Source organism: Thalassophryne amazonica, chromosome 19, assembly GCF_902500255.1.
Source record: "Thalassophryne amazonica chromosome 19, fThaAma1.1, whole genome shotgun sequence".
Lineage (NCBI taxonomy): Eukaryota > Metazoa > Chordata > Actinopteri > Batrachoidiformes > Batrachoididae > Thalassophryne > Thalassophryne amazonica.
Window position 1 is genome coordinate 35,303,334 of NC_047121.1, and position 22,862 is coordinate 35,326,195.

The 22,862-nt window shown below is 38.7% G+C and overlaps 1 protein-coding gene and 1 long non-coding RNA gene across 8 annotated transcripts in view; one reads left to right on the forward strand and one right to left on the reverse strand.

The window, feature by feature from the left end:
• The window catches only part of stxbp5b (syntaxin binding protein 5b (tomosyn)), a 62,428-nt gene that overhangs the window by 6,679 nt on the left and 32,887 nt on the right, over nucleotides 1-22,862 (reverse strand). The window contains exons 7-26 of one of the 7 annotated variants that reach the window (XM_034159812.1): nucleotides 21,208-21,291; nucleotides 20,633-20,756; nucleotides 20,380-20,458; nucleotides 18,286-18,440; nucleotides 18,109-18,181; nucleotides 17,447-17,594; nucleotides 17,175-17,242; nucleotides 16,994-17,034; nucleotides 11,701-11,921; nucleotides 11,254-11,438; nucleotides 9,552-9,677; nucleotides 9,107-9,258; nucleotides 6,798-6,860; nucleotides 6,659-6,715; nucleotides 6,519-6,566; nucleotides 5,040-5,090; nucleotides 4,716-4,844; nucleotides 2,647-2,886; nucleotides 2,173-2,530; nucleotides 448-613 (exon numbers count right to left, since the gene is read on the reverse strand). In XM_034159812.1, the coding sequence (XP_034015703.1) occupies nucleotides 448-613; nucleotides 2,173-2,530; nucleotides 2,647-2,886; nucleotides 4,716-4,844; nucleotides 5,040-5,090; nucleotides 6,519-6,566; nucleotides 6,659-6,715; nucleotides 6,798-6,860; nucleotides 9,107-9,258; nucleotides 9,552-9,677; nucleotides 11,254-11,438; nucleotides 11,701-11,921; nucleotides 16,994-17,034; nucleotides 17,175-17,242; nucleotides 17,447-17,594; nucleotides 18,109-18,181; nucleotides 18,286-18,440; nucleotides 20,380-20,458; nucleotides 20,633-20,756; nucleotides 21,208-21,291 (2,568 nt within the window). The remainder of the gene's footprint in view (nucleotides 1-447; nucleotides 614-2,172; nucleotides 2,531-2,646; nucleotides 2,887-4,715; nucleotides 4,845-5,039; nucleotides 5,091-6,518; nucleotides 6,567-6,658; nucleotides 6,716-6,797; nucleotides 6,861-9,106; nucleotides 9,259-9,551; nucleotides 9,678-11,253; nucleotides 11,439-11,700; nucleotides 11,922-16,993; nucleotides 17,035-17,174; nucleotides 17,243-17,446; nucleotides 17,595-18,108; nucleotides 18,182-18,285; nucleotides 18,441-20,379; nucleotides 20,459-20,632; nucleotides 20,757-21,207; nucleotides 21,292-22,862) is intronic. The other 6 variants (XM_034159813.1, XM_034159815.1, XM_034159814.1 and 3 more) reach the window with 6 other exon arrangements.
• Nucleotides 2,885-19,198, forward strand: LOC117501013. The gene is made up of 3 exons (XR_004557914.1): nucleotides 2,885-3,170; nucleotides 8,388-8,394; nucleotides 19,184-19,198. It is a non-coding gene; the product is annotated as an uncharacterized LOC117501013 (long non-coding RNA).

Below are 22,862 nucleotides of genomic sequence, written 5' to 3' on the forward strand. Positions count from 1 at the left end.
AGCTTGCCTCTTGGTTGTGACGTAACTCAGTCATATCACAACCTATTTTTGATGGAATAAGCATCAATTTGCAGAGAAGATCAAACTAAACAGGAAATCAACATACAAATGGCATAGTGAATCTGATCAATTTGGCAAATAATACAACACGTAGACTACCGATCCCATGACTAAACACACACTTATGCAACTATGTGGGCAACCCCCCCCCCCCCCTCCCCACCCTTTACCAGCAGGACAAAATAAGTAAATAACAAGTAAACAAATGCTCCATTTCTGAAACTCAGCCAGTGGAGTCTGAAGCCATATGCATGACAGAGCAAACACCACAGCACAGCTATATCATGAAAATGCTGCCCCTGGTGGAAATTAAATGTTAAGACACATTTGTGACCTTACTGATTTTATCATGACTTTTTCAAAGTTTATTAATTAGGATTATCTGACCTGCAGGTTGTCGCAGGTCTCCTGGCTGTAGGTGATCCTCTGAATCTCAGTGGGGGAAGTGAGGTAGAGGGCCTGACCCAGGTTAGAGAAGCAGAATGTCCTGGCTATCCGCATGTCAGTAAGTGGTAGGTAGTTAAAATCCAGCAGAGGCCGTAGACTGGGCAAACTGTGATGACATACAAAGACAGTACATGGGCACCAGATAGCTGACTGCCTAATGTTACATCTGACTGATCATATTTTAATTTTGCTCAGGACCTTAATGCCACACATTCAGAGGTTCTGTAGGTTATACATCTACGTATCTCAAAAAGAGGATTTGAAAATTTCAGTATACTTGGTCAATTTCACACATTTAGTAAGTGGTTAAAAAAAGCATGAATATAAGTAGGCATGCACATAACTGGTACTCATAGTGCTTGCATCAGAAAACACAAAGGAAGCACTTTATAGGAGGAAAGCAACGACAGATTGCGCAAAAAGTATTTCCCTCTGTCTGTTGTGCATCAATGATTTTTAGCACACATGAACACCTGAGTACCAGTTATGTGCACCCCTGAATATAAGTCAAACAAGTGTTGAAACACTAAATTGTTATCAAACAAGAGTGTTGAAAACGTTATCCATCAACATTTTCTCATGGCCATGGAAAAAGTCCCGCTAAAATAAAGGCATTTCCTTCTTTATAAATCCAACATTGCCATAATGTCATCTTTTAGAATGTTTATCAAGCTCTCTTTCTTACTTAGTCTACACATATTGTGCCATCTCGTTTAGAATGTCATGCAATGCTTTCTGTGTGATGTGTGGCCTGAAACACCTAAGAAAATGTTTCCAGTACATCCATTCATCCATCCATTTTCTATACCCGCTTACTCCATTTAAGGGTCACGGGGGGCTGGAGCCTATCCCAGCAGTCATAGTGACTTTTTCCAATATAAGGCATTACAAGGTATTACATTGAAATTACATGAAAAATTACCTCATGCAAGTGGAAATTTTATTTTTTTTTTTTTTTAGGCTATTTGAAAGTTTTTTTTTCTTTTTTTTTTAAGAAATACATGTTTCCATTTAGAATATTTTCAAACTGCGTAATTCGGAGGGCAATGGAAACCCACGTATTCAAACTCTGTTAACTTGTTATAAAGAAGGTTGGAAGTCAAACTTTCAGATACACCTCAACAGCATGAATGGCATCATAGCTCAGACAAATAATCATGCAGGTGAGATATCAGCTTGAAAAAAAAGGTAGAAGTTGGCCAGAGCTAAGTCGAGTGAGTGAAAGCTGTAAGGGAACAACTCAAAGCCACCTGTGCTGTGTGAACATCACTATTATCTTTGAGAAACAGCATGCCTGGTCTCAGCTTTCCTTTCCTGTTCTATTTGATTGCTTCTTTCAGCTGTCCCAATTCTGACAGATGAAGGATATGTTCAAGTGTGGGCTTTGCTCTCATCGACCAACTTTCAGCAGATGAAGAAAAACATTCCAGTTCTTATGTATGGTTATATTGCGCTTCATAATATATACTTCTCCTGATTGTTTTGGCCATAACCTTTCCGAAGGACCTTTGCACATAAACAAAATTATATGATTAATTACAACATGGAGCAAATATTTAACTAGCCTCATTATGCATAAAGGCTAAAATTATGAAGAATGTCAGAAGATGGCAGCAAATTCTCTTTATTGTTTATAATGAGCTACAACAATAGTGATGCAGGTACCTCAAAGCCATGATGTGCCCATTTGCACAAAAACAGGCAATGCAGTTAGCTCCAGCCATCTGTACAACATCAGCCCTCAAAACAAAGGACGCCTCTGTAATGTTGTGTTTGTAGATGCATGTTTGGGAGGGTATGGCCACCACCTTGGCCTGTTTCTCAGAACACACAACAGCGTACTGGTAGTCCTGGCCCTCTTGTGATGAAGGAGGGGAGGCTGGCCTGCGTCTCCGGCTTTTGTCCTTCTCTTCATCAGATGCGTTTGGATCATACCATGACTCGTAGCAAGGGGGCAGCAGCATCCCAGCAGCATCCAACAAAGCCATAGTCAATATGCCTCCCTTGAGTCTGACCAGAGTACCTGGGAGGGTGTATAGAGAACTTGTGTTCAACAGGTCTGAACTTTGCTGATAACATTCACTACACCTAATTTGTTGCAGTGAAGTAAAAGGCATCAGAGTCAGAACAGTTGCTCACCACTGGGGGAGATGCCAACTGGTTCCTGCAGCCTCTGGTCCATGTTAGGAGGCAGGCTGAGAGCAACAAACAACACAGAGCCCTGGGTGGTTCCTATCAGCAGGCATGGGCTTTGCAGTATGTCAGTCTTCCTGGGAACACTCTCACAGAAATGGAAGGAGGAGATGGCCTCTCGTGATTCTCTGTCTATGCTGGTTACACTTGAACTACGTGAGCGGCTGAATGCGTTATCCTTGGCATCTGGACAGTAGTTAGGAGACCACACAGGAGAAAAGCCAAAAATTAAGTAGTTCACAAAACAAGAAAAGTACAGAAAACATTTTCAATCAACTCAGAATTAGAGATGTTAATGGCACAAAATCAACCGAAGATCTGGTCAAATCCAGTAAGATGTTAGAGCTTTGTTAAAGTTTTCTCCGTGCATATGCTTGACTCATGGAATTCCTATTGAAAGAGGGGATCACCCATACACCATCTTCTAAAGTACCCTGAAAAGCTCTGTGACACAGACATGCTCTTGCACTGTGCATTTCTGAAAATTGATTTAACATCAATGTGATAAACATTCAGTACCACAGTGACAAGTACCCAAAGAATTGCTAAATACCAAGAAATATTCAAGACTCAATAACATACTGACAGAGCACTTTCACTTGTTTAAAGGCCCTGTCACACCTTGACGATTTAGCCTGTGTATGCCGACCGTATTAAACACGCTGGGATATGGTGGCGTACGTCTAATAGATGAATGCAGCTGTCACACCTTGACGATTAACCAGCGTATGCCGACAGCCACATTTCCACAGAGTGGTTCGGGTCGGTACTGCACGGTGTAGTGCCAGTCAGAAAGAGTAATTTAACATTATTTTATTTATGTATTTATTTATTAATTATCTTGGTGGATGATTTTCATTGTGTACAGAATGCTGATGAGTGGACTGGATGTGGTAAACGCTGCTGTGAATGAATGGAGTGCTGTGACTCTAAACTTTTAAAGTGCCATCGCTGTCATCTGATCAGGTCATCACAGACCTGACTAATGAAACGCTGTGATGATTTATACTTTTAAAGCACCAGTCGACCGAGATCAGGTGTAATCAGACCTGAATGAAGTGATCTGGTGATCTGTTGGTGTGATCACCGACACCTTACACAGTCAGTGACGGCACTTTAAAACTTAGCTCTGATCAGGTTGTCTGACGATCCCACCTGATCGCAGTCGGCCGGCGCTTTAAAAGTTTAAATCATCATAGTGCTTCTTTGTGTTCAGAGCATGACACTGGCATCCTCTGAGAAATGCACCTGCAGCAGAAACCCCCCCGAGGGACTTGCTTTAAAATGCTACGTTTCCAGCCATTTTCAAAAATCAGGAGCTTGATGTGGATATGTGTCCGGCAGTCTGTGATGGTGAATTGGAATGAAACAAACAGGTCAGACTTTATATTTTTTCCGTGTGTGAATGAAAGTCTGTCCGCATGAACTGCAGGTTTCAGCCAATCAGTGGCCAGCACTGATGGATGTATTTCGACTTATGAGTAAATTAAGAAACGTGTTCCAACCAATCGCATAACTTACCAACAACTTATGTCCCACATGTGCGGGACGTATGAGTCGCACACTGGCACTCAAAATTTTTCAAGGAGCTCAGCGTATTACGATGTATATCGGCGAGCTTCAACGTGCTCTTTACTTATAAAAAACTTACCCTTAACTTATTAGACGTATGCCAGTGTTTTTTTAATACGGTTGGTATACGCTGGCTAAATCGTCAAGGTATGAGAGAGCCTTAAAAAGCTAATGATTGAGTTATTTCAACCTTGAAAACCCACCATGACACAGCAGAATCCCACAGCCCCATTGTGTGTTCATCCCAACAAAAGACTGTAAACAAGAAAAGCAGGATTTTTTTTGTCAAGGTAGAAGAATATCCTCAAACAGAAGAAAGCAAGTCAGAGAGTGGATTAGTGTCACGTCAACCAGGTCAGGGGAAAAAAAAGCCCCAGCATTGGTGGGGGTTAGTACCAGTTATCCCACTTCAGCCCAAGCCAGACTAAGGCTGGTCCACTCACAGAAGCTGGGGTTTGACATAGTTCTACAGATGGCTTCCTTTAGAGCCATTCTGGCTGCCACTTTCCCTTCTGTCAAAGAACTAAATCGATTCTTACACGGGAGAGAGTGTTGTCGCTGCAAACCCTCCACTGCTCACAGTGCAAACAAAGACAATGTATCAAATGACATCACACAGAAACAGGCTCACTTTCACATAATATAAACAATGTTATAACACCTTTTTTTCCTCAATGAGGTCTTAGTGCAAGGCAGAAGGTTCAAATGAAAAACGTACACCTGTAAGGAACACTAATGGCACTCAGAATGTCAGTGTTTTGGCTTACCCAGATCTGGTCTTTGCTCAATAGGTGAGCTAATTTTCCGTGACATCTTTGCTGTAACAGAAACAAATAACCCTATTTTATGATGAAAGAAAAAAAAAAACCTTTGAATGTCTCAATGTTTTTGGAAGAAATAAAGGATGTTCAAATGATGCATCAGTCACATCAGTAATTCCTCCCCACATACAAATTGATGGCCAATAACTGGAAACAAAATGTTAATTTTGAGCAGTGGTCATAGGTACTGTAGGACAACTGTTGAGGAAATACAAAAATTCAAACAGTATATAGATCAACTTTTATTGGGAAGCTCATGGTTCTCATATTTTAATGAACTTCGGATGACACTCGCACTTCGTTAGTTGTTACCAGGAGCACTGCCAATGTACTGTACAATCCCTCAAAAGTTGCCTGCTGCAGTCTGCAACCACCCTGAGAGAAACCCTGAGAATACAAATGAGGCCGAGAAGCATCACAGACAACTAAAGAGCCTGCAGCAAGAACCAAGTAGCAATCAGAAAATATGGTAATTACATTTCAGTGAACACAGTTATGCAAAGAGAGTGGGAGGAGGAAAACAAAAAAAAAATCAGTGGGTAGTCAAACACTAAACTAACAGCCTGGAATCAAAAGCACAGCACAGATGCACAGCAAGTGCCTACAGCTGAAGAGAAATTATTCATTTAAACATTTAAGTAATGTGGTTAGAAATTAGTACAGTGAAGAGTGACATGTGAAACAGATTTTCTATGCTTTCAGGAACTTAAAAAAACCCATATGCTCCATTAGGCAGATATTTCACAGCACAATTGTAAAAGATAATTTTGCAAAGTTTAAAGAGGTCATATTGTGCAAAATTATGTTTATATCTACCCTTTATAGTCAATATGACTGGTGTTTCATGTTAAAAACCAAAGTTCCACAATTCTATGTCATGCAGACATTTCCTGCAAGCATGTTGTTCCAGACATGTCTTCTACTTGAACCAGTGTATTTTCGGTTTGACATGCTCACACTGTTCGCAGGGGAGATGGAGACATGATGACTTAAAGTAACATACACATAAACAGGTTGTTTCTCAAAGATTTTTTTTAAGTATAGATAAGACGCAACATTTTTTGTGTTTCTTTTTTGGGGAGGGGGGGTTATATGGCAACATTTCTTGCCACATGGGGAATGTGATATCACCGTTTTGTCATATTCTTTCCAAAAACATGCATAGAAAATCTGAGGGCAGGAAGTTAAAATGTGTCCTTTCATGCATTCCACAAAGTATTTTGATTAACTGGGGAGTTAAAAGAAAAACAAAATCAATTACAAGACCCCCTAAACCAGGTGATTAATCAAACCACATTTCTGGAATTCATATTTTAATTGGCACAAGGTGCACACACTGATATTAAGGTACAGCATAGTTAGAACACAGTCATTCAGGAAGAAAGTGTGAGTCACCAGGAGGAAAACTTTTGGATCATACAGTACCAAAGTCATTGGCAACAGTCTTGGAAAATCGCCTGCTTTTGTACTTCACTGGAAATAAGGTTCAAAAGACAGTCAGATGATGCCATCCATATTAAATGCTCAACTATAAGGAGACATGCAGTCCTGAATAAATACAGTACCCTTCTCTATGAACTTCTGTTTCCCTTCATCATCAGAATTACAAGGTGAGGGAGATCCTACATTGCGAGTAAAATTTGGAGAAGGTATTACACACTAAAAGAAATACACTTAAGTGTGAAGTGCTTCAGAGAGTCTTACCTGATGTAGGTGACTTGCAGCGGTCCTCCGGTACACTGGACGTATCATTAGAATCACAGAGTGCTGTGGACCAAAAAAGTTCTTAGCAAACATGGCAGAACTCTTCTCATCTTAGATTACTCTTAGCTACTCATACTGACGCTAGGCAGAGTCCTAAAGTACATACAATTTTTCTTGACTATAAGTCATTTTCTTTTTGTTTTGAAATGTAAGCTGAAGAGCTTATGTTTCAATGCAACTTTGTCAAAAATATATTGCATCATTATGTATGGCCACAAGATGGCACCTTATACACATGACACCTGAAAGCCCTCCTGTATACTGATCTGAATGCAGTATGGTCTGATCCACACTCCAAGAGCAGAAGGTGGCTGTAATGACCATTAAGCTGGATGCCAACTGAAGACCATAATCATTATCTGACTGCACTTTGTGAAACAGCCGCAACCCGAAGGAGGACAGCGAGGCTAAAATAAGGCTAACTAATGCTAAATAATATGTCCTTCATAAAGTTCATTTACATTTAGTGAAGCAAACTTGCACACTCTTAAATTGAAGCAGTATGTGCATCATTCTAATGACATTTTTCATCTGTTCGGTGGCGACAAGTAGCAGTTTACTCGGTTCTTTTTGCCTCGGAAAACAGTATCTGTTTTCTTACACAGTGTTTGCATTATAAATAAATGCATTGATGAAATGCTTCAAAATGGTAGTACCATGTTTCAGAAGTAAATGAAACTTAGTCCAATGCAACTTATATATTTTTCCTCTTTATGATGCATTTTTTTGGACAGATGTGGTTAATACTCCAGTGTGGCATGTAGTACGGAAAATACGGTACACTGAAAACAATAAACGTGCAAACTCTGACACTGACTCAAAGTGTCAGGACTGTTTGTTTCATAGACCATTTTATTATGGCACCTGTGAGGACTAAATTGTCCTCTACAAATGAGCATTGTTTGAGATTAATCAGGTACGTTTAAATGAATGTCCATAATAATTTAGAAAATGAATGAAAAGTAATTATATTTCCCTAGACTCCATGTTTCACAGTCAATCTAAAGATGCTTATTTTATGACCCAAAAAAAGGGAGAGAAAAAAAAAATTCCTCACACACAAACACAAAAACTAGCAAAAGATTTAAAAAAAATTGCAGACAAGTGATCACTAGTTCAAGGAGGATTTGAGCAGATCTGAACTGCATCTGCCTCAAAAGTTTTCCTTGCATCTTAATCTGCACTTTTTATTTATTAGTTTTTGCATCTGAGGAGACAAGCTTTTGTTCTATCTCATTTTTTGACATCAACATAGAAGCAAAAAATGACAAATGTTAAACTTCCAACTGCACTACTGGCTGTTCACAGAGGCAATAACAACCAGTGGACATGTACACCTTGTAGTGTCTGTTTAGAAGCTTAAATGCCAATTCACTTATAGTGTTGAGTAAAAGTAGTTATTGAGCCATCACTATGACTATGTGAAAATAACAATTCTGCTACACAATGACTTACTGAAATGGGATGAGCAGAGTTTTTTCACAGTCTTAGTATACAAGTTTGAAAGGCAGGACATGCAAGACGACCCAGGTGGAATGTCTTTAGCAAATCATAGAGAGACCAACAGCAAAAACAGTGGAAAGTGAAAATCTTAAAATACAAATGAGTAGAGAAGCATTTGTGTCAGAGGCTTGCTACTACATTCATAGCTTTCCAAAGAAAATTGCTAATCAGAGATTTCTCAAGTATTATTCCTGTAATTTACCTTCAAACTTACTTTGTGTGGCAGAGATGCCAAATAAAATACCATTGAATATAGTGCCAGGCCACTGACATGATTATATATAAACTGTGAATAATGGGGTGAAAACTCACAAAGAACACACAGAGCAAAGACACGACAGAACCATCAAAGAGAAAACAAGGAAACATGGGTTACATATGCTGTCATTGAAAGGACCAAAATAAGAAAACGACTGTAATGATAAAGTCTGATTGCTAACAAGCTCTACTGTCATTGTAACTGTTCTGTCCAAGTGAATAGATGAAGAATCTGTTAGTGATGCCCCCAGTTGAGGGAGAGGAGCCACTACAGGGGGCAGCACTTGTGGTGAGCAGGGAATGGTGGCTGCCAAGTGTCAGCATTGGCTCTGCAGCCTCAAACAACCAGACCAAGATCTTTTCTTCGAAGGGACTTTATTACCACACACTTCAAACAACAACTCTAGGAAATAAGGCTACATCCTAAGTGTTGTCTTTTTCTTCCTCTTTTTTGGGGGGGCAGGGGGTGCCTGTGGAGTGCAGCTCACCTCCTGAAGGTTGCCGTGCTTTACGTGGGGAGCAAGGCTGCCTTTGGTAGGGTTCAGAGGGGCTGTACAGCTCCAATGTACCCATGTTGAGGAGCAGAGTCTTCTGAAGGTAGTCCACCACAGCTAGACCATTACTGTTTCCAAATACCACACTATAATACAAAAAAGAAGGGTGACACAGTGGAACAACTATTCAGATGTTATATAACTATACTATTCTTCTTTAATCCTCACCGTGATTCATGCGCTTAACAGTTTACATGTAAATACATCTGACTGCTGCCTTCTGCAGCAGAATGCAATTTCTTGATTTAAAAAAACAAAACATATACACATTATACAGGAACTAAACAAAAACAACAGCTACCAGGATAAGTGTGGCCATTTTACTCTATTCTTTCAAAAATGCATGTCAAAATAGGATGATCATGTAAGACAGGCTTACAGGCCATAGGAGGAGTTGATGCCCAGGCTCGTGATCGGCTGAGGTGGCTCTCCGCTTACCCACACCAGCTGTATTACTAGCTCCACCTGGTAGCCTGGAGACTGCTTCAGCGGAGAGCTCCGCACCCTGCATCAAAAACACAGCAGGATGCGACAGCTGGCTAAACCTAACAGAGTTCCCCAAAATTAATTATCACCTTTCGGAGATGCTACAGTTACTTATTTTTTATAGCTACTCTGTTTAAATTCTACAGTGGTTTGCAAAAGTATCCAGCCCCTTGGTTTTCCATGCATTTTAATTTATTTATGGCATTACAAACAGTATGGTACTCTATGGTAAATCTGTGTGAGGGTTTTCTTTCACCAAACCATTAAATCTAGACGTGCATCTCAGATGTACCTTCTGGCAAATTGTAGCTGAACTTTCAGGTCTTCTTTTTAATAAAACCCTCCGCTATACCACTTCATCATGAAGCTGTATAATTGGGGATACAAAATGCAAAACATGCATTGTGCACAATTTCTCCAATCACAGCCAGAGAAGCCTGTAACAACTTCTGGGTTCTCTGTGTGTCTTTCCTCACTCTTCTCCTTCTTGCACAGTCACTCAGTTTTTGAGAACTGTTTACTTCACACAGATTTACCATACAGTGCCATACTGTTTGCATTTCTCCATAACTGATGTAAATAAAGTTCAAGACCTATTTAGTGACTTGGAAATGTTTATGTATCCATCCCCTGAAGAAAACTGGCAATTAAACTATTATTTACAGGTATTATATTAAAGGGCCTGATTACTTATGCAATCCATCTTCTTGTTTTTTTTAGATTTTTAATGCATTTATATCAAGTTGTAGGGATTTACTTTCAGTTTGAGTCTAAGGAAGGTAATTTTAGAAATTTTTATACTGAGAATCCTGATTTACTTTTTGTATTTGAAATGCCATAAACAAATTAAAATGCATAAAATACCAAGGGGCTGAATAATTTTGCAAACTACTGTATAAACATATTACTTTCCAATAGTTTTACAAAGAGGTTTATTTCCCTCAGGCATATGAAAATTCAGTAAGGTATATCTTATATATTATATTCCAATTCTAAGGTGGAACTATGCTAGTGTATAAAGGTATATCTAAATATCTAAAAAGGAAGAGTAAAATAGGAGAGTAGAAAAGAATAGAGCCACTTAGGTGCCTGGTCTTGAGAACCAGGAATGGCAGGTTGAAAAGCTTTTTTATCCCATGGGAACTCTCCCTATCCATCCAAGCGGTTCAAGAAAAAGGTATATATAATATAATAAATAATAAGACATAAGAAGGATAAGACATCACAGGAGAAGACTGTAGTATAGGTAATTTAGTATGTAGACTAGTAGTAAAATTAAATATAGTTAGTAGGCTAACCTATAAATCTGGTATTTTATTGTAGAAACAGAAGCTATGAGTGTATTGGTAAATTCTACAATTTCACCTGTAATAGAAATGAATGTTTCAACTGTTGTGCACAGATAATTGAGTCAGTTATTTAAGACAATATATTCTGTTTTTGGTGATTCATAATAAAATCATACCAATTTATAGCTTTCCCAACCAATAGCAGCACTATGTAATCTTATTCCTGTGCACAAGTAATAAAGTTTGACCAATTTGGACTGTTCTTATCTTTTCTGATGAAAGACAAGTCAAAATAGTTTTACATACTGCAAGCATGGTATATTGTCCCGAGGACCATCGTTGGAGTTGTCGCCTGTGGAGTGCAGAGTAGGAGGCTCACTCTCCTGTGGGCTGGAGAAAGCTCCAGAGAATGACTGGGTGGGTGTATGCTCCCCTCCTGGATCTGGGGAGTCCATGTCACTGAGGTCACACTGCATTCGCACCTCTAAAAGCTACAAAAAACAAACAAACAAAATCTTGACATGTCACAAACTCTTATATTTTTGATCATTACAAAGGAGATCTACGACTTATGACTTTGGAGCGTTCCAAGAATCTTTTCCACCACCACCACCAAAAATAAATAAATAAAATAAAATAAAATAAAACAAAAAACAAAGAAATGGGGTGGGCGGGCATATGAATGAAAGCAGGCAACAATTGAAGTGCCACAAAACTATAATTGTGTGTATAACTAATGCCATTTTAACCCACCTGCACAACTTCAGTGGTAACTTCTTGTTTGCTGAATCTATAGATGATGATGTGGGCGGACACCCCAGCCAGACAGATCATCCGGCTCTCAGGACACCAGCATAAAGTCTGGATGGCAAATGGATCCTCCTCCACGATGTCTGTACTAGGCTTATCCTCCTTGCCGCGAGCCCTTTCAAACACCTTGGCAGTCTTCAGCTTATATAGTACTTGAAGCATGACTTTAAGAGTGAAAAATGTCAAAAATATAAAAAACAATCTGCAGCTAATATACCCAGGACATGAAGTAGTTTGTAAAATCAATAACCTCCTTTCAGCCAGGATGAAATAGATAACGTGTGCAAGCATCTGTCCTTGAATTTGATTATGGACAAATAACCTCTCGTGCAGCAGATGTAGAGTTGTATGCAGATGACATTGTTGTGTACACATGCTAAAACAATATAGCCAGGAGCCTCAAAGCCATCTGCAAACATAGCTCACACTGAGATAGCCAGCTGTGCCTGAGCCTAAATGTCAGCAAAACTGTTGACTCTCACTCAAGAACAGTACATTCTCTGGTTAAACTGATTTTAGATTGAAAACTAATGTGCAACAACAAAAAAGAAAAGATAATGGCTATTAAATACAGCTCTGCCAATTCTAATTGAGAGAGGGACTTGCTATGCATAGCCACAGCAAAAATATGACACAAAATGAGACGCAATTGTTTCCAATGGCAAACGTGGGGGTGAACTCCAGAAATGTCATTAAATTTACAGATGACAAATAATTACATTGCAAAAGGCATTATAATAAATAATCCAAAGCAGTACCATATCATGTTAATTTTGTCACATTTTTTTTAAATGCAGCCTTAGTCTTTTGTCAAATATCCTTTTTAGTTTTAACCATATTTAGTTATGTTATAGCTGACTAAAAGTCTTAATTTTAGTCTAGTTTTAGTCTAAAGCAAACAATGTATTTGTCTCTTTTCAGTCAAGACATTTTAGTCTTTTTGATAAAAAAAAAAAAGATTATTCCTGATTACCATTTCAGTTAATATACAGTTGTATGCAAAGGTTTGGGCACTACTGATAATTTTCATGATTTTAAGGTGCGTTTACACATAACCAAGACACGTTACGAATGTCATTTTTTTGTCATTCGTGACACATTCCTGACATTCTTAATGTGACTTAACGCATCTGAATAGGTTTCTTAATAGTGCGTATTGGTGCGTGATATTCTTGATATTCGTGGAGCATGTTTTTGCCTGTCAAAAAATCATCCACGAATGTGACCCACCACCCTCATTTCGTCTCACGTCGTGGAGGTCGCAACAGAGCGTGTTGATCCGTCTTGATGAGTAGTGATCCTTAATAGAACGTGACAACGTTCGTAGTGGTTCCTGTGATGGTTCTTGGAGCCCAAACTGTCATGCGTTATTACAAAGTGACACGGAAACTGTCAAGTTTTGACACGACTTGTAACGCGGTGTCACATTTCACTGCGCGCCACGATGAATCAGTTTTCTGTCACATGCGCACAATTAAACTCGGCTCCAAATGTCGTTCCACCGTTCCTGCTGAAGCTCTTCAGGACGCTCCTGCAGGTGTTCCACCTGCTGTTGTAACCGATGAGCGGGAGAACGAATCTGAGCCAGAGGAACCAGAGGAGCGAGAGGAGACTCACGTGCAGCCAGACATCTCTGCACCTCCTCCAGTCCGGCAGAGGAAGAAGCGTGCGCACAATTAAACCCTGCTGCACCGCATTCAGTTTGATTGCTGACACCAAGTCGGCTAAAAGTCTCATTTCAGTGCTCTTCAGCACGCTCCTGCAGGTGTCCTGCTGCATGTGCCTGATGTTTGGGAAAATACGTGAGACGAGAGCCACATGAAGCCACAAATCTGGCGCTGTCCTCCTCCTCCTCTCTGCGCCACTCCATGGCACAGAGCCCAACTACGCATGCAGTCACAAAGTTCTTCTGAAAAACTGGAGTGATCTGAATTTGGTTGGATGAATATGGGTGTGTGTGTGTGGAGACAATTTACCTCGTTCACAACATGACAGAACTTAACGATGCGCTGTTACGCGCAATAGCGCGGAACACTATTCTTGACCGTGCGTAATGGTTCCTGTTAATTCTCCAGCAACACGTGACATTAATCGTAACGTGTGGTAACAGGCTGCAGCAGTTTCTGAGGACACCTGATGCCTCTGCCCTGAATAATTACATTCGTGATCAGTGGCCAAGAATGTGTACTTCGTGGCATTCGTGACTTGTCATCGTTACGTGTAAACACAGCATTATAAATCATTGGTTGTTTGGATCAGCAATTTCAGTTAAATATATCATATAGCAGACAAACAGTGACATTTCAGAAGTGAAATGAAGTTTATAGGATTTACAGAAAGTATGCAATAATTCTTTAAACAAAATGAGGCAGGTGCATACATTTGGGCACCCCAACAGGGGGAGAAAAAAAAAAAATACATCAATATTTAGTAGATCCTCCTTTTGCAGAAATAACAGCCTCTAAATGCTTCCTATAGTTTCTGGATTCTGGTTGAAGGTATTTCGGACCATTTTTCTTTACACATCTCCAGTTCAGTCAGGTTTGTTGGTTTCCGAGCACGGACAGCCTGCTTAAAATCAGACCACAGATTTTCAATAATATTCAGGTCTGGGGACTGAGATGGCCATTCCAGAACGTTGTACTTGTTCCTCTGCATGAATGCCTTAGTAGATTTTGAGAAGTGTTTAGTGTCGTCTTGTTGAAAGATCCAGCCCCAGCGCAACTTCAACTTTGTCACTGATTCATGAACATTGTTTTCAAGAATCTGCTGATATTGACATGTGACCCTCAACTTTAACAAGATTCCTAGTACCTGCACTGGCCACACAGCCCCACGGAATGATGGAACCACTTCCAAATTTTACTGTAGGTAGCAAGTGTTTTTCTTGGAATGCTGTGTTCTTGTTCAGCAGTGCATACCGCCACTTGTTACATCCAAATAACCCAATTTTAGTTTCATCAGTCCACAGCACCGTATTCCAAAATGAAGCTGGCTTGTCCAAATGTGCTTTAGCATACCTCAAGCGACTCTGTTTGTGGCATGTATGCAGAAAAGACTTCCTCTGCTTTACAGCATCATACAGCATCTCCTTGTGCAAAGTGTGCTGTGTAGTTGAACGATGCACAGAGACACTATCTGCAGCAAGATCATGTTGTAGGTCTTTGGAGCATGTCTGTGGGTTGACTAAGACTGTTCTCACCATCCTTCACTTCAGCTTATCTGAGATTTTTCTTGGCCTGCCACTTTGGGCCTCAACTAGTACTGTGCCTGTGGTCTTCCATTTCCTCACTATGTTCCTCACAGTGGAAACTGACAGCTGAAATCTCTGAGATAGCTTTTTGTATCCTTCCCTTAAACCATGATGCTGAACAATCTTTGTTTTCAGGTCATTTGAGAGTTGTTTAGAGGTTCCCATGTTGCCACTCATTAGAAGAGATGCAAAGAAGAGAAACATTCGCAAATGGCCACCTTAAATACCCTTTCTCATGATTGGATCCACCTGTGTAAGGAGGTCAAGGGTCAGTGAGCTTACCAAACCAATTTTGTGTTCCAATAATTAGTGCTAAATGTATTCAAATCAATAAAATGACAAGGGTGCCCAAATTTATGCACCTGCCCAATTTTGTTTAAATAATTACTGCACACTTTCTGTAAATACTAGAAACTTCATTTCACTTCTCAAATATCAGTGTGTTCGTCTGCTATATGATATATTTAACTGAAATTTCTGATCCAGACAACCAATGATTTATAAAGGAAAATCATGGAAATTATCAAGGGTGCCCAAACCTTTGCATACAACTGTAATGTTACACACATTTGAAATAGCGAATGTTATCATTACCTGACAAAATACACTTGAATGATTGAAACCTTGTGGTGTTTTTCCACAAAATTTTAAATCCACAAGGCTTCCCATCAGATACAATTAGACATTGGGGTTTCTTGTAAATCCACAGCGCTGTAGGGCGTAGGTATTTTGGAATAAAACATTTGTTGGATACAGATAGTCTAGTTGCACGTTTAGAAGTGGCTGGAAATTTGTTAAAGAAAAGCAGAATAAATCTGACTGTTAATGATAATGTTATTATCTGTTGCAAGAGCCACAACTTGACCCAATTTAAATTTAATTTGGCGCACTTCATATTTCATTATTTGGTTAGATTTCTATATATTACAAGCCAAGTGGCCTCTGTGTATGTGCACGCGTACATACATGTGTGTATGTGTATGACTTTGATCATAGAGAAACTGGGGAGAGCTGACATTTGCCGTTTGGTATGCTTATGTATTTTGGGTCAAGGATGAACGCCACAAAAACGGAAAACTGATAGCAATAATATTTTTGGAGAAATTAGGGGTATTAGTTAACAACAGTGAACAATGGCTGTTGATATGACGATTATTCAGTCCCTGTTAACCAGACAAGCTCTGAACAAAGAAATATTTCAACCTGGCCAGTTGTAAAACATGAGATCAACTAAATGAGCCAAAAAAATAAATATGTAATAAAATGTACTATTATTAAATGTATCTATTATTGGTAGCCTCTCAAGAGTCAAAGAGGACAGCTCCTTATGCAGTCAATTATGAGAATGCAAGTGGCTTTATAATCCAAAGGCTGAAGCACAAATGTGGTTACAGGTGGGACATGGAACATCAATAAAATACCATCAATCACATGTGGAACTCTACAAAATAAGACCCCTGGCAATGAAATACTGTTTTTTATTTCTTAAAGTGTGCATATGTGTTACAGATTTAAAGTATGTATGGGGGGGACCTTACTCTATATTATACAATTTTTGGATGGTAGACCATCAGCACGTTAATATCTTTGGTTACAACCAACTTCATAATATGTAATATTCTGCTATTCAGCCATTCAAGAGTTATGTATGGTAAGTGCGATCAAGCACTACATGCATTTACTACTTTGTAAGGATAAACTTCTTTTTAATAGACAATCATATTTTCACCTCCACCATAAAAATGTAATTAATAAAGTGAAAATTAATTAATGAAATAATTAGGTGAAACCAGTGGTTTGTGTACTATCCCTGAGCTATTCTTTCACATTTTTATCTTTACAGCATCAAGTATGTACAGAGTCATTTTGATTTTCCGCTGCGGACATGTATTATTTTCGGGCTTGGACATATAAGTGTTAGCCCTCATTTAAGTAACATTTATGTGCAAAATTACACAGACGACAACAACAACAACAACTCACATGCAGAAGCATCCCAAAATTTGACTGATCCATCAGCATGGCTGTTTTGGAGAAGAAAATGCAGAGAAAATAACTAAAAATAAGAGTCACCGTGTTCACTGCTATCATTCTGCATATTCATACGAATCACAATTATGCAGGAATTAAAACAAAATGAATCCATTATTCATTTAATACCAACCCAGTGATTATGATCTCTGAGTAACTCTGTGAGCCTTGACCCCAGTTTCCACCACTAATGGGCCATTCCTTGAAAAATATGGAAAAATATTTTAAACAATTAGCACAGTCATGGGAAATACACAAGAATTATTTTCCACTACAATAGACTACATGTTTAAGGATGATGTCCAAAAAACAAACTGATGTTACCATGACAATCAAACCTTGAACATGAGACTTGATGGCACTGAAACAAATGTATTTAAGAGATTACACAGAACATTAGCCTACCTTCTTACTGTAACCTTGTCTTTTTTGCCGGCTGCCAACAGAGTAAAGTGCAGGAATAAGATCAGCAGGGCAGTCAACAAAATACTCACAGCAGGTCACTGGTGACTCGTGGATAATGAGAGGGTAGGGATTCTCAAATATTGGATACCTGAAAATGCAATGTGCCAAAAGGTCAGAATAAACACCACTAAATATTTTTTGTGTCCAATTAGTTTAAAAATCAAAGACGTTTTCAGATATTGATGTTATTGCATAAACAGCCATTTATCACATGAAGCAGGAAATAGACCATGCAATGTTTGCACAAAAAAGTGTTTAGGATCATATCTCCAGATTAAAGTTTAACACAGAATGTATTAAAACTTATAAAATAGATGAGATATAAAACTGGCAGATTTACACAGCAAAAACAATTACTACATAATAAGGTCAATGTTTGAACATTTCACGTGACTTTTTTTAAACATCAAGCCAAAAATTGTGTGAACACTTTCTGACAGTCCCAGACTGACTATCTCATTTCTATTTGAGAGTATGATTAGTTAAGTCAACTAACTGACATTTCTCTTATTGAGAAATAGATCCACACTATATTAAGAGCAATATTATTACATACACAGCATAAACAGCAAGTGAAAAATACCAAAAAGCCAAATATTCACCCAATCTGTCCAAGGTCTATTACAACTAAATCCTTCTCCAACAGGACCACCACCGCATAAGGTTCCTGATAGTCTGCCACACAAAAACAGTACAAAATTAAGGATAATGATAGCATTTCACTTGTCATCCTGAACGCAATTAATTAAACCTGCTCAGTCTAGAGTGCTGCAGCTCACCGTTTGGATACGGTGTTTCACACAGTGTTAGGAAATCTACAATGGGGTAGTCCATCTCCAGGACGGCAGTGCTCTTTCCATGCATCACTGTGAGGCAGGCTCTCCTTCCCACTGTATCGTAAGACAGACCTCCCGACAGCACCATGAACGGATCCCTGAGACGAGAAATCACGTACACACACTTTACTAAACCGTTCAACACATTTTTGTTTGCTGTGAAACTGAAAAGCAAAGTCCAGACATTGTCAATGAGTACAGAGGGACAGCAAATTTCTCCTGTTATACCTCATGTGAATAAGACTGACCGCATTTCAATGACACCAAGTAACGAAAGAACCTACTTTTAAAACTAATCATGAATCTGTATTAGTCCCTGTCCTCTTGTACCTGAATAGAAAGCCTTTGTTAAAAAGAAAACATTCGATATCTAGGCTATAATCTCCCAAATGCTTTGCGGCAAACTGAAGGCTCGATTTTATGTTTTTATTTTAACAATGAGCTCCGTGCTACTCTGCATTAAAGATGTGACTGGTCAAATAACTAAATGTTTTTCGCTACACGTTTCATTGGGCATTTCCTGTTATAGAATCCAATATTAACAAGATTTAGAAAATCCTGTTAACTATTTGAACTAAAAGGAACACTCAGGGCTTATGCCTCACCATAGTAATAATGGTCAACAATAATTCCCTTTGCAGTGAGAAAGCTGTAACATTATACAAAAAGAAACTGTAGGCTACGACATTTAAAGGACATGTTGCACGTTATTTAACATCCCATTTAGCAACACAACATCAAAGTATCATGATTGTAAGTCTATCTGCACACATGCGGTAATAATTAGTGGTCACTGATGTATTTTATTGCTAATTATTCCTCTCGCTTTGAGAATCAGCAGGTGCATTTCTGAAAAATGTCTTACTTGGCATTTTTCTCAGTGTGTGACATACATTTTAGGAAAAGCAGTCCACGTGCGATCTGTGCATGAGGACCTGTAGTGAACCTGCACATTGTTCTCCAGCTGGTGCACATGGGATCCATGCATGAGGACTTCTTTGGCGGAGTGGACTTTACATATTTAGTCTTGTAGATCATTCTACAAGTGGGTGAGTGTCCTGTTCAGTTTATTTTCCATTTTTGTATTTTTTTTTTTCTCCTCAGCAGACCTCTCCTCTGCTTTTCAGGTTGCCTGATCACACAGATGTATGTCAAAGATTTTTCAGTTATATCGATGACAACACTTATAAGCATGCATAAAGGCGAGGCCTCTAGCAGAAACTGTTTTTAACAGGCTGCATTTATGACTTATGGCCATGCATGTGGACTAAGTATTCTCACAGTGGACAGGGGCTGCTCCTTTTACTGTGACTGCAAAAAAATTAACACAACATCACACGTATGTAAACTCTGGAATTAATCTGTGTCTCTGTTCTTAATGTTAGCAGCTACATTCCATTCAAGCGTGTGCTGGAACGTTTTCCTCAAAGCTACGTAAGCTCTGTGGGAAACACTTGAAAAAAACGAGTCCTCAAAAGTACTTTGTTTGACAGTCTCTGTAGCTGTTTGTTGTGAATGCTGTATACTTTGAGACTGGTCACAGAAGTGCACAACATAATCCTGGTGTATCATTGGATGGTCACTAAGAGACTAAATCTAAATTGTTATGATTTTGGTGCAACATGTCCTTTAAGAAACTATAAAAATAAATGGGGGTTTTTTGCTTCAGGTTTTGTTTTTTAAATGTTAAAAAATAAAAAAGATGCCATGTGAGACGACCCCCAAAACTTTATCAAATATTCCTTGAGCTGGGGGCCATCTCTACACAGACAATTACATACATCTGTCAGTTTGGAGGAAAAAATAGAAATAACAACAACAATACAGTGAGTCAGTATAGGTTATAGTCAAACACAGCCTCTCTCACATTCTAAATTTTTATACCTGCATAAAGATAATGGCAATAAGATGAGCCTGATAACAATATGCTTCCAGAACAGGAAGGGCCACTTTTAGTACAGGATACAGAGTCAAAGCTAAGTGGGTAAAGACACAGGATGGGAGGGGCCGCAGGCTGCAGCAGACCATGACACTTACCCAGCCCTTGTTGTTTTATACTCCACCTTCAGGATAGGCTTGCATGGTTCTGGCTTCTTTCCATCTTTAGGCTGTTTTCCTAGTAGAGGTCAAATTGTAAAATTATATACACATTTAATATAATAAAATACATGCAAGTCTACTCATAGTTTGCATAAAATCCCAGAATGCACCTTTAAAAACATGGCTGTTTTAAGTCAACGTGTCTGCATGTATGGAAACAATAACACTGTGCGTATACAACAGTTCATACCATGTGGTGTGATGATCTGTGCAGGCCTGACTGGAGCTCGTATATTCCACGTGGTCAGAGTGCCATCAGAGTGGCTGCACACAAACTGTTTACCCTCGTGGTGCCAGGCTACTGAATGTATCGCCTGAATGACACATAGCCATACATCTCACAGTGTGTACATCAATGAGGAGCTAGGGACTGTTTTTATTATTTTAGATATATGCAGAGCACCAAAATGTGGTAGATTAAACAATGAGTGCGATTTATGTGCAAAGATTTAACAAAATGCTTCTCGCCATCTTTAAAGCTTTAATACAATGCAAAGTAATTTTTTTTTTACTTTACTTCATCATTGCAAAATACAGTACACACCATTACAAATACAAAAATAGCTTTCAAATCCCACTTACATCTTGATTTCAGTCAAATAGTTTTGATACAAAATCTAAGTTGCAGCTATTTTGGATACCATGACAAACACTGAGAAATCAGATTAGACAAGAAAAACAAATAAAGCAGCTGTAAAGAGAAAACACTGAAGAAACCAACAAGTATCTTCATAAGAATAGAGTGGGTAAGAAATAATGCCTTACCTCATCATAATTGTAGCGATAGTCAGCTTTTTTGGACTTCAGGTCCCATAACACCACGACCCCACACTCAAACCCAATCAGAAGCTGTAACAACAAGAGAAGGAAGCACAGCTCTGCTTATATACAGTCAGGTGCGTAAGTATTGGAAGACTAAATTTTTTTAAATTTTACCTTTGTCCCCACCACAACAGACATGAAATGAAGCAATCAAAATGTGTAGACTTACAGCTTTAAATAAAGGGGTTAAACAAAAATATTACATTATCTAATTAGAAACTGCAGCCATTTTTATGTGTCATTCCTTCATTTTCAGAGGCCAAAAGTCAAGTAATTGGACAATTAAAAAAAAGCAGTTTCACAGCCAGGTGCGGCCTAGCTCCTCAGTATTTCATGGTTAATTAGGCAGATAAAAGGATAATGAAGTTGATTCCAAGTGTTGACAGACCTCCACTCAGAATTTAAAGAAAAATAAAAATTGGGACAGTACAGAAAATATAAATAAAAAAAACTGCAGTGATTCATATATTTAATTTGACTTCCATTTTACTGCAGACAGTATGAACCAAACATATTTCATGTTTTGTGGTGTCAACATCTTTTCATTTGTTAATATACATCCATTCCTGCATTTCAGGCATGCAATACATTCCAAAACAAGTACGGATGGGGCAATTTAGGGATAGTAATGGAGGTTAACAATATATATATAGTTTATTTCAAACAGGCAATGTCAACAGGGGATTGTAATCATGATTTGGTGCAAAAACTGTATCCACAAAAGGCAGAGTCCTTGAAACGAAAAGATGGGCAAAGGATCTCCACTTTGTTAACAAATGAGTTAGAAAATTATTGAAATGTTTAAAAAGAATGTTCCTCAAAAAAAGACTGAAATAGATTTGCATGTTTCTCCCTCTACAGTGCATATTATCACTAAATAATTCAAGGACTCTGAAGGAATTTCAGTGTTTAAGGGCAAGGGTGCAAGCCTAAGATGAACACCAGTGATCACCGATCCCTCATCATCTGATATAACCACAGAGGCAACAGATTAGTTTGTGAAACATTTGTCATGCACTAAAATATGGCGGTACAGTCAACAAATACCACTTAAACTTAAACAGTGGAAACATTTATTGTGATGAGACTTTGGCACAAATCATTTAAAAATGCTTGTCCAGTTGTAAATCAAGACTCTTTTCACAGATGAAACAAAGATTAACTTGTGCCACAATGAGGGCAAGAGAAGAGCATGGAGAACTAAAGGAAGATGGCTTTAGACATGGCTACAATTTTAATTCTCAAGTGACACCTATATTGAATTTACCATTAAACATTTCTGGGAAAAAAAAAATAGTCCACAAAGAAATGATATTTTTACAATGCAGGTCTCTGTAATTAAACAGCACTTTGGTAATAAATGCTTGTCTGAATAAACAGGAGTTTGCCAAATTACTGTAATTAGAGCAGTTGGGGGGGGGGGGGGGGGGGGGGGGGGCAATATTTTACATGTACCACACTGTACAAACAGGGATGACTGCAACATTGACTATGAATTATTTAAATGTCATGTTGAGCTGTTATTTTAATGTGATAACAAAATGCAATGTAAAAACTTCAGGAAGAATATTCAGGATGTGGAACTTCTAATCCTGAAC